This window comes from Vulpes vulpes, chromosome 5 (genome assembly GCF_048418805.1).
Source record: "Vulpes vulpes isolate BD-2025 chromosome 5, VulVul3, whole genome shotgun sequence".
NCBI classification, from domain to species: Eukaryota; Metazoa; Chordata; class Mammalia; order Carnivora; family Canidae; genus Vulpes; species Vulpes vulpes.
The window spans coordinates 114647847-114660458 of NC_132784.1; the positions used below are offsets into that span (position 1 = coordinate 114647847).

The 12612-nt window shown below is 40.8% G+C and overlaps 1 protein-coding gene across 1 annotated transcript; it reads left to right on the top strand.

Moving 5' to 3' along the window:
• Positions 1-9642: 9642 nt before the first annotated feature.
• Positions 9643-10587, top strand: LOC112912978 (olfactory receptor 10K2-like). The gene has a single exon (XM_025989522.2). The coding sequence runs from the start codon at positions 9643-9645 to the stop codon at positions 10585-10587; it is 945 nt and encodes a 314-aa protein (XP_025845307.2).
• The last annotated feature ends 2025 nt before the right edge of the window (positions 10588-12612 follow it).

Genomic DNA, 12612 nt, shown 5'->3' on the forward strand with positions numbered 1-12612 from the left:
CTTAATTGTAGGAAACAAGCTGAGGGCTGCTGGAGGCAAGGTGGGTAGGGGATGGGGTAACTGGATGATGGACATTAAGGAGGGCACAGGGGCACAGGATGTAATGAGCATTGGATATTATATAAGACTGATGAATCACTGAACTCTACCTCTGAAACTAATAAAACAGTATATGTTAATTGAATTCAAATAAAAACAAAACAAGAGAAAATAAAAAGCATTATTCTAGAGGACTTACATTTCCAATCACCAAAATTATACTTAAGTTACATTTAAAAAATATAGCATAATGAAGGTGCAAAAATATAAACGTGAACAATGGAAGAGAAAGCATCACTCAGAAATAGTCTAATCTACATATATTCGTCTGGTTCTGGCAAAGGTGACACTGGCATCAAGTGCATTCTGTTATATTCGGAATGAAAGAATCTTTACAAAAATAGTGCAGGATCAATGGATATCCACAAGAGAAAAAAGAGAAAGTATCTCTATCTCATATCATACACACAATCAACTCCAGTTGGATACTAGAACTAAGTGTTGAAGGTCAAGCAATACATTTTCTAGACTATTTAAGAATTTATGATCTTGTGGGTGGGAGGGTGGGTGGTGGGCAACATGGGTGAAAGGGATGGGAGGTGCCACACATCTGCTGTATGGAAGGGCAAGGAGAGACAGCAAGTGGACGGAGATGTCATCCCTTTTGTCATCCCTCACTCACATGAGCCTTGAAGGGGTTGTGGAATGGAAACTACCCTGGGGGAGGGTCTGGAATGTCTCAGTCCAGACTCATGACCTGAGTGGGCTGAAACCAAGTAAATAAACCTACGCTTCCCATTTAGGCAGTACGTCTGAGGTTTTCATATTGTTTTGCAGAACTTCTTGCATTCTGCTTAGATATCCAATAGTGATTTCTGGCTTCATTAAAACAATCAGTACTTCTATATTGGAAATCACATCCCCCACATGTTTTATGTCTGTGAACAACATGGCTCTTAGTTGTTTTCATTGTCTCTAGAATTACCAGTATAAATTTTACTGCATAATTTGAGTCCAAGATTAATACATGTATTTGGCCTCAGGGTATACATTTCTATTTTCCTCCTTCCAAATGACTCCTTAATGACTCCTCCCAAATTCACCTTATTAACATATTGTTACTTTACTTTTGTTCCAATTTCTTCTTATTAATATATTTATACTTGCCTGCACAGCACACCCTTAAATCATCTCAATCCATCCTGGAAGGGGACAAGGTCATATAATTTAAGGTTCTTTGGGTTACAAATTAAAAGTAATCCAACTAAAACTGATATCATCAAAAACTAAACCCATTGGGTCATGTAAGCTGAAAAGTCCAGTGTTGCAATGGTTTTGGGTACAGGTTGATGTAGATTCCAACAGTCATCCTCAAATAGTCTTCGAGATGTGTCTCAAAGTGCTGCTTCTTCAGTCTCGGCTTTGTTTTTAGCCTAAGCTCAACAGTCTCTGACACCTCCAGCTCGCAGAATCCAGTCCAAAGGAAGAGACAATTCACTTCTTCAAATGTCAAAACGAAAGTTAAGGCACTGAATCTTGCTGTGCCTGCTTGTCCAGACTTGAGTCACATACCCACCCTGAACCAAACCCTGAAGCCAGAGGGAACCTAGTGACTGACTGATTAATACGTGTCACCTGCTCTCCTCTGAACTTTAAAGTGAAGCAACCAGATGAGAGTGAGGCCAAAACTGGAAAACAATAAAGATAGTAAGGGTGGCCATTTGTATATCTTCTCTGGAGAAATGTCTGCTCCAGTACTTTACCCTTTGTTTAATTGAGTTATTTGTTTTTCTTTGCATTTAAGCTGTGTGAGTTCCTTATGTATTTTGGACATTAACTGCTTATCAGATACAAACTCTGCAAAAATTTTCTCCTGTTCTGTAAATTGCCTTTTCATTTTGCAGACTGTTTCTTTGCTATGCAGAAGCATTTTAGTTTGCTATACTTGACTTTTGCTTTTGTTGCTTGTGCTTTTGGTGTGGGATCCAAGAAATTATTGCCAAGACCAGTATCAAGTTAACATTCCCTGTTTTCTCTGAGAAGTTTATACCTTCGGGTCTTATGTTTAATTATTTCATCTATTTTGAGTTGATTGGTGTCTATGTTGCAATATATGGGTCCAATTTCATTCTTTTGCATGAAGATATCCAGTTTTTCCCAACACTTTGGTTAAAAATACTGTCCTTTTCCCACTTTGAAAACACACAAAAACCCAAGAGGTATATGGAAAATTGCTAAGCATCACTTATCATCAGGGAAATGGAAATGAAAAGCACAGTGAGGTATCAGCTCACGCCTAGACTAAATGTTTAAAAGAATGAATTTTATCAAAAAGACAAAAGGTAAGTATTGGCAAGGAAGTGGAGAAAAGGGAACTCTGGCACACTTTTGATGGAATTGTAGTTGGAATAGCCATTATGAAAACAGAATGGAGTTGCCTAAAATATTAAAAATAACTATCACATGATCTAGCGATCCCACTTCTGAGTAAATACATACTATGGAATATTATTCAGCCTTAAAAAGAGGGGGAAAAAAGGAAATTCTATCATTTGCAAGATGAGTGTGGAGAACATTGTGATAAGTGAAATGAACCAGTCACAGAAGGACAAATACTACAGGATCTCCTTTTAAGTGGAACCTAAAATAGCCAAACTCATCAGAGAGAATGGAGAATAAATGGTGGTAGCCATGGGCTAGTAGGAGCAGAAAATGTGGAAAAGTTGTTCAAGGGTAAAAATTTCAGTTATGGAACATGTGCTCTGGAGATCTACTCTACCAAGTAGTACCACAGCTAACAATATAATATTGTGTACTGAAAACTGGCTAAAAGGATAAATCTCATGTCTTGTGTTTTTACCACAAAACAATAATATGAAGAATGATAATAATATTGATGGGAAGAAATGTTGGGAGCTGATGGATAAGTCTATGACCTTGGTGGTGGTGATGGTTTTATGGGTGTGTATTTGTCCCCAAATACACAAGGTGCCTACATTAAATATACACAGCTTTCCACAGGTCAATAACACCTTGATAAAGTAGTGGAAGTGAGTGACGGGCATCAACAATGAAACACACTTCAGCATTCCAATTCAAATAGATTAAATTCTTGTTTCCTCCTTCTTCATGTTCTCCATTCTTTCTTATTCTCCTTTTTGTCCTCAGAACCACTATTTCCTCACTACCAGATACTTGATGATTCTCTACTGTGTGCCATGTCATTGTTAGGGGTTTTCAAGATCCACCTAGGTAGGGTGGGAAAGTGATGCTGAGATTGCACTCATTCCTCATGTGGCCACAGGACAAGAGGAAACTAGAAATTTTGGAGATTAGAAAATATATGATGGCATTTTTATGTAAACTGAGAGGTCATTCATATCATAGAGTAATGTTGTCTCTGACCACTGATGCACCCAACACTCTGGACACATTGGTTTGATGTCTGCTACACGGAACAGTATGCTGTTTATTTTGGTTTTTTTTGTTTTTTTTTTTTTGGTTAACGGAGGGGAGAGGGAGAAAAATGTACTCTATCAGGGTGGTGTAATGTGTGTCCTTTCAGCTCACTCCCATCAGAGCCTTCGCTATAAAAAGCAATATTGCTCAATCCACCCTCTCAGCATGACAGGAAAGACTTTCCTAATTATGAGTACAAAAGCCAATCAAACATGTTTTATAATGTACTTATCATCATGAATTTTCTGCATAAATTTCCTTGTCCATTTGGTAATGTGTAAAATTGAGAAATCAACTTAAATTACTGAAATTTTCTAAAATTGCTGCATGCTGCATCTGAGAGTTGCTGAGAGCCCTCTGTTCCCCAAGCCCTCTCACCTGGCCTCAATTTTGAGCAATTTGGCATTTGGTGACTTGCTTCCATCTTCCACAATCATCACAGCTGTTAATTAAACCCAGTGCAACGTCTCCATGACAATGACTCTGGCATCAGGAGACCCAGCAAAGAACCGCCCGCTACCAATAAATACAATGGAAATGCCAACTGTTCTGTGGTCAGTGTTTGAAGTGGGTTGTGGACTTTGTTCAATTGGTACAAAATGGCGGGAGGAAACTGGTTGCCTTTGGTCGGGGTCTAAGTCCCCAGACCATCATCACATCTCTGTCCCTGAGTAGAGATCAGTTGCCTCTGTCCCATTTTGACTTTTGCTTTTCTCCACTCCAGCTTGGCTTCTGTCTCCAACAGCCTCTGTGCCTCTCTTCTGTAAGGAAAAAGGAGGGCAGATGGGAGTCCATCTTTGAATAAGAGACATCATCTTGGACTGAACCCTTATCAAACTAAGAAAATGGACAATGGACAGGATGTGGGAGTAAACATCTAGCTCCCAATGGGATCCATGGTTTTAGATCTCAGGTAAGAGACAAAGGGTGATGGGCCCATGCTGGTGCAGTGCAAATAAAATCAGACACTGCCACGAGTAAGGATGTGGTCTCCAAACAACATGAACCAGGACTCTTTAAGCTTTAAAGTGAGCTTCTGTAAAACTGTGCATATAAATTTTATACCTATCCAAAGTTAGCTGACTCATTGTGCTTTCTCAATTTACATAGACACTGGCTTGGTTCTGATTTAAGTCAGTAGGGCACTCAACAATATTTAACCACAAAATATTGTGTTCATTATATCAAGGATACTTAACATGAAATCTAACCTTTTCGTAAATGTGAAGTACATAATGCCATAGTGGTAACTACAGGCACGGTGCTGTGCAGCAGATCTCCAGATCGTGTTCATCTTGCATGGCCATGGAACAGCCATTCTGCACCTTCCCTCCCCTGACCCTACAATAACCATTCTCCTCTGTGTCTGTGGGTTTGACTCTTTAGCTCTCGCTTATAAGTGGAATTTGCTCTTCTGTGACTGGCTTACTTCACACAGCATAATGTCTTCCAGGTTCATGTTGTTGCAAACAGCAGAATTCTTTTTTTTTTTTTAATGGCTGAATAACATCCCATTGTGTATATATATATACCCACAAAAATCTTGAATAAGGACCTTTTTCAGAAATGGTTGTACAATGTGAGGTCTAGACAGTTACAATACCTAGTACAAGTCCCAAGACTTAGTGAGTCCCTCTGGTGAGCCCTGCAAACAATGATAATTGACAGGAAGACAAAGAAACCCACAGGAACACACAATCAGAGTCGGTCAGAGACACTAGCACAAGCTCCTAGAGAATAGCTGGGCTCAGGAACAGAACATGAGATGCACAAAGAGGGAATTAGTATGTACATAATAGACACTTTGAGGAGGCATAATGACACGATTGTAATAACATTCTGAAAGACAAACACCTCTCTTCTGCTGCTAGCACACCTACTTGGGGGCTTTCTGGTTTGGGGGCCTTCACAGTGCTCTCTGAAGCTCAGTTTCTCCATCTCCCAGATGAGACCGTTGGGCTAGAGCTTTAAGATCTCCTATGACCATGACAGTTATGATTCTGATTCTTTGTAGATCCTCCTGGGGAAGCAAGAGGGCTAATGCTACAGACCTTCCCCAGTCCTGCAAAGGGAAACTTTCTTTATCCTACCAAATCCTTTCTAAAATTTGGTTGGTAAACTATTACCAAAACTGTGTTCTATTTCTTTCTTCCTGGAAATATTAAAAGGAATAGTGATGGACTAATGGTGGGGATGAAGTTCCTCCAAAGAACTAACTGAAGTACACTGGGGGTGGAGTTAGTTTGTGACCTTAATATGAAATTTATGGTACAGAAACAGAAGAAAGGAAATGGATTAATCAGTGTCTCTTGTTTCACAGACCTGTCTAAACATCTGCATTTCCTTTGGAAATAGTATGTCTCTGTTTGCTTTTACAACAAATCAGCAGGCAACGTACAATTCGGAAGGGCCAGTCTACACTGAAGAAGGCGGTCATCAGCTCAATCACAATGTTTACATGAGTAAAGCCAGTAGTGCCCATATTTTTATCAAAATGCTTACAGGTGATATAGAAACACTGTTTATCCTTCAAAGCTTTCTAGGACTGATTTGTTTTTTCCTCAAAATTTTCAGGCCATTTTGCTTGTACTTCTTTCGTAATGCTTATGATGGTCTGACTTGTAATATGTCTGCTGTTTGACGGTCTCTTCTCGGAGAAAGGAACAGCCATTTTATTTATGTTTACAATTTTCTGTGTTTAAAACATAGTAGAAATCATAAAATATGAGAATTACTGAACAATGAATTCTAGCTTTAGGAGTTCAAAGAATAGTTGAGTTTGATACCTAAAAATATAGATACCTAAAAACATGTTGTATAAAATATACATCATTGATAACTATAAAGCTTTTGTAATTAGAAACTCCTAAGTTTATAATTCATATGTGAATAAATTTTTTTTTAATTTTTTATTTTATTTTATTTATTTATGATAGGCACAGAGAGAGAGAGAGAGAGAGAGAGGCAGAGACACAGGCAGAGGGAGAAGCAGGCTCCATGCACCGGGAGCCCGACGTGGGACTCGATCCCGAGTCTCCAGGATCGCGCCCTGGGCCAAAGGCAGGCGCCAAACCGCTGCGCCACCCAGGGATCCCTCATATGTGAATAAAATTAACTACCATTTTATTTCCTAAATTTGTTTCATACTGAACACCCCCACCCCCCAAAATGGAAAATGTAGGAAAACTCCTTTGCTTTCTACGAGGCATAAATAACCTACACTGGTGACTCTGCCTGCAGAGCAACCAGACACCAAATGGCTGGCATCATCCTTCAAGGTCTAGCCCTTGCTCCCTCCAGCAGAGACAGGACTCTTTGGAAAACCAGATTATCTTCAGTCAGGGTTGGAGAGCCCTGGGGGAATGATAACCCCTCTTAAATTTTCCGTCCCTTGGAAAGCATGGAAAAGGCAGTTTCATCAATTTGCCATGAGTTAAATGCTCATTATCTCACTGATGACAATATTTCTGGACCTGTCCCCCACAGAACGATGATAAAGTAATGAAAGGGAAGTATTTACTGAACATTCACTATTTACTAAATTAGACTTTTTAATATATATGATTTCAATGAATTTTCACTGTAGCCCTGGGATGCAGGAATTACTTTTCTCACCATACAAATAAGAAAATGAGACTTGGAGAATTTAGGATCTTACCACTAGAATATACCAGACTCAGAGTTAAAGCTGACCCCTGTATAAGTTCAAAACCTGTTTTATTCCTACATTACTCAACTTTGCATGTGTTTACAAAGCACATGTAAAAAATTTGAGCTCATCCACATGGAAATTGATTAGTAATCCTGATAATCTGGGATCTGGATTTAGAAAGATAACAGTATACTGGTAATAAATATGCCTTCTAGGAAAAAAAAAAAAAAAACACTGTGTCAGGCATTGAACAAAGAACCAGGGGAATAAGGTGGAGGAAGAGAAGGTCTGATAAGGGTGGGGCTGATACTATGGAAACACAAAACGTTAAGGGCGGGACAGCAGCTGTGCTTCCCTGAACTATTTATACATCTGGACAAAAGTGGTAGAAACTAAATTGTGCCCTGTCTCATGATATTTCCCCAAGATTGCTTTAGTTCAATATTTCTATAACAGATAGAAAGAAACCTAGAAATAAGCAAAACATATTATTTTCCAAGGATGTACAAAAGCTTTGTCTCCTCGGTGGTCTCGGTTGCAAGTGCAAATCTGTGATTACAGTTGCACATCATTTTATAATAATCACTTCTGCAAACACCTCACCGTGAACCAGGAGGCCTAGGACTGGGATTTATTTATATGTGTGTCCCTAACACACAGCACATGGTCATAATCACACTGCTTAATACTTTTTGTGTAGCATCTGATATTCTTGATTTAGGGGTTCTCTGCTAAGGTATGGTACATTGCCATTAATTTTTGTTCTTGTTATTAGTTAGGATAATAATTGTGAATGCTATTTTTTTAAATGGGGTAAACACAAGTCTACCTTATAATTTCCCTCCAATTTACGTGCATTCTCATATGCTCTAGAGAGTAACAAATGTCCAAGGAATTGGGAATACATGGAATTCCAGGGATGCTCTCTTTAGTGCCATATTCCTATTCTATACTGAGACTGCCCTTTTTGGTTTGAAAGATACCGCTTAGTTCCTTGTGGTACAGAAATCCTTAGGCATTCTTGGTCACGTACAATCCTCATGCTCAGTAGGGAAGAACACTGAGGATTCTTTTACTCTGTGCATTCTACGAAGGCTTATTGACATCATGAGGTAAGTAAAAATATGCCAAGTTAGCTTTTTTATTTGTATGATTATTGTTTACCGAGAAGCTATTAGACACTTAAAATGGTTCTAGATACTGAAGAGAATTCAGATGAAGATACATGCAACTTATATCTTCCTCTCAAGGGTACAAAATCCAATGGGAAAGAGATGAGAAAAACGCAACACAGTATTTCAAAATTAAATAAACAACATATCAAATTGGCAATAAATTCTGAAGGAGAAACAACTCTTTATGGGGAGATATCAAGGAGGCTCCCTCAAAAAGCAGATTTGGCTGAGGCTACAGAATGATGGTAAAACATTTGTAAATCAAAAATGGGTAACAAGCTAGCATAAGCAAGGAATAGAGGCAAGGGAGATGCAGCATATCTGCATGATAGTGATGCATTCCATAAAGGTTGATATGACCACAGAAGCGTAGTTTGGTTTCCGAAACAAGACCTTGAAAACCACAAAGAGTTGGAATATAGAGTCATGAGTGAAATTTTGCTGAGGGGAGCAATATGATACAATTTATATTACAGAAGTTTAGCGTGACATCAGGGGCAAGACGCATTGAAGAGATGTGGGATGAAACGGGAAGGACGGGCACAACGGAGTGTCAGTAGGAGTTGAGAAGTGGTGGAAATGAACGAGGGTCCTGAGGAAGATGGGGGTTCCCTCTGCAGGAGGAAAGACTCTGAGGTGGACATGGAGGATGCAGAGGTATATTCCATTCTGGAAAACTTTTCCCAGATTGGGAACCAGAAAGAAAGTTCAAAAGCAAGAGCCAGTGTGATAAGAGTATGTGAAGGTGCACCAATGATCATGTCAGGAAGTGTGGTCAACAGGGGCAAGGGGAATGCAATCCAGGCTATGGATAGACAGGGACTAAAAGTCAGAGAGTAAGTATAAGGGGAATGCTAATGCGAAGCTGCTGAGGATCATAGACAAGGTTGCCTCTTCATGTAGTGTATTGAGATGAATTACTCTGCACCTGAGGGTATGGACAGGTGTGAGGATGAGCAAGCCAAACAGCCAGGTTGGGGGATAAGCAGAGTGAAGGACAACGAATGTGAACGACAGCTGCATCCTGCATGAGGAGACGAAGGGATAGGATAGTTGGGTCTGAGAAATTTCAAGAGCCGTTTGACTGTGGTGTTAGAATAATTGTAGAGATGCAAGGTTGGACATGCACTAGGCTGATTATAGGCACCTCTTTGTATCTTAAATACAAACTGGATGGAGGAGGAATAATGGATTTAGAACCCAAGTCTTAACACCTGCTCTATGATGACCAATCTCTTGTGATTCTACTAGTTTTCAGAGGTTTATCTTGACACTATCTCCTCCTCTTTTGGATTGTCTCTGAATGGTGTAGCTTCCATGGAGCGGGGCAATGAGACCCTGGTGAGGGAGTTCATCTTCCTTGGCTTCTCTTCTCTGGCCGGGCTGCAGAGGCTGCTCTTCGTCGCCTTCCTGCCCCTCTACCTGTTCACTCTGGGCACCAATGCCATCATCATTTCCACCATCGTGCTGGACAGAGCCCTGCACACCCCCATGTACTTCTTCCTGGCCGTCCTCTCCTGCTCCGAGACCTGCTACACCTTTGTCATCGTCCCCAAGATGCTGGTGGACCTGCTGGCCCAGAAGAAGACCATCTCCTTTGTGGGCTGTGCCATCCAGATGTTCACCTTCCTCTTCCTCGGCTGCTCTCACTCCTTCCTGCTGGCAGCCATGGGGTATGACCGCTACGTGGCCATCTGTAACCCTCTGCGCTACACAGAGCTCATGGGACCCCGGGTGTGTGTGGGACTCGTGGCCACTGCCTGTGCCTGTGGCTTGACTATTGCACAGATTATCACCTCCCTGGTGTTTTACCTGCCGTTCCACTCCTCCAACCAGCTCCATCACTACTTCTGCGACATCCCTCCTGTCCTCAAAGTGGCGTCTCAACATACCCACTTGAGTCAGATTGTCATTATCATGCTCTGTGCATTGGTCCTGGTTATCCCTCTGCTACTGATTTTGGTATCCTATATTCACATCATCTCTGCCATCGTCCAATTTCCTTCCACATTAGGCAGATACAAAGCTTTCTCCACCTGTGCGTCCCACCTCATTGTTGTCACCATTCATTATGGTTGCGCCTCCTTTATCTACTTAAGGCTCAAGTCCACCTACTCCTCAAGCCAGGATGCTCTCATATCAGTCTCCTACACCATGCTCACTCCACTGTTCAACCCACTGATTTATAGCCTCAGAAATAAAGAGTTCAGGTCAGCGCTTCGCAGAGCTGTGCAAAGAATCATTTCCCTGCCACAATGTTAATTGAGATCTTGCTTTTTCCAAGCAATAAAGTGCAAGGTGTACAAGGAAAAATTCCCAGAGCTGAAGTGATCAAGCAAAAGGGCACAGTTTTCAAGAATAGAGATCATTTCCCTCATTTCCATTTATAAAATTGAGAAAAACACATCTTCTTGGTATAATCATGTCCATAATTGCTTATGAGGTTTTTTTCATTTGAGGGAAAAATAATGGATGGCTATTACAGGACAACTTTTATGTGTCCAGAATTCTAGACTCTGGCAAATACTATTATTCAGTCTCAGCCAGATGGGAAATAAACCCTGAAAAATACCGCATACCCCTGACCCTCTGTTTCAGGGACCCAGGAAGCTCTTATCTCCATATTTCTCCCTTTCTGGATATTTCCTGAGTCTCAGTCTTTCAATATTGGCAGACCACAACACTCACATGACATTACACTTGTACAGTGAGCATAACGATGTTGGGGGCTTAAGATGTATCCAAGCAAAGTTCAAGCAAGAAAATTATGCAAGAAGTTATCCATTTCTGTGTTTCTAATGTATTATGGGAACTGATTTTTTTTTCTAATTTTCTATGCACTGACACAAATCTAAATTTGGCTAGCATCTCTTGAAGATATTTGCAGAACCATGGGTTAAAAAAGAACGCCCTTAAACCTCACAGGGTGGCCAAGAAAGGCAGGCTAAACTTAACCCTTTTTCGTGAACTATTCAGCAAATAGAAATCCCTGTGTAAAGAGCAAACAGTTTTTGTTCTCTGTGCAGCTCTGGAGTCTTGTGTGCATTTGAGACCAGGATTTGTGTTAGACATTTTTGTTTTCTTGCCTTCCTGCAGGAGTAAGAACAAACAGGGCACTCCACTCTGGGCAGAGTTGCCTCCTGGCTATACGCTTCCTTCCGAGATGCACTTGTCAATAAAGGTCTCCTGACTGGATCATTTTGCTTCCACGTTTCTCCCTTATCCTCCACCAGATGCTCATCAATGACACATCCCTGCCAGGGCTTGCAGCAAGAGGGAGGGGACAGGATGTCTCACTCGCAGTCCCTATCTGTTGTGAGAAGCTGAGCTTGTCTGCAAGGCTGTAACTCAACTGCACTTCTTCCACTTCTTTGAAGCTTGAGACTAGCTGAGAGCAAGGTCTGAAGAGCACAGAGACTAAAGCAAAGTTAATTTCTCTTTTCCTTAAGCCTGTTGCTCAGCTCAGACCCCAGCCTATCAAGATCTCATGAAAAGGAAATAAACTGATAACCCCAGTGAGAGTCTGTTTCATGTGCTAATTGTTCAAACCTACAGTATGTGCTGCTGTTTCACAATTGTTACTGGATGTGCACTTTGGGCAGCCTGGAAGTACACAGTAGCATCCATATTTTATAGGTGAGAAACTGACTCTTACAGAATTAAAACATCTTGCCCACTAGTGAGTAGAATTGATTACCAAGCCCACATCATCTGCTTCCTTTAAGGTCCCTGCAGGGCTCTCACATGACTTCCTGTGAAGATATGATCTTTTTATTAGTTGAGGGTGGAACGCATATGTATTTTTCTCCAACCACAGAAGACTACGCCAGGTGACATATCTGGAAAAGATAAACTATGGATGACATGAATGACCTTCACCTCATAGTGTGTCACTAACCTCCACCCTAATAAGGTAGAGATTGTTGGGTGGGAGTCATAAGAAACTTCCCCCTTTTCCTCTGGTCTTGCCATGACTCATGGACTCTGCTACTTGGAGTCAGATACCAGAAACACTCATAAGTGAGTGGGGTCACCGTGTGTTACAAGGTCATGTGTGTTTGATGGCTCTCTGGACACTTCATCCTTACTCTTTTATTTTTTTATGTGATGAAAGAATTCAATTGACCTTGAGCCTGACCTCATAGATTAGAACTGAACAACATCCTCTCCTTCTTCCTCTTACACACACACACACTCACACACACACACACACGCACACGCACACACATTCCTGTTAATTATAGCTCCACTCCTATGTATCATGCATGAAAGTGGTAAGATCTTCAG

Excerpts from the sequence above, each read along its gene's own strand:
- LOC112912978 (XM_025989522.2), top strand. The coding sequence starts at position 9,643 with ATGGAGCGGGGCAATGAGACCCTGGTGAGGGAGTTCATCTTCCTTGGC.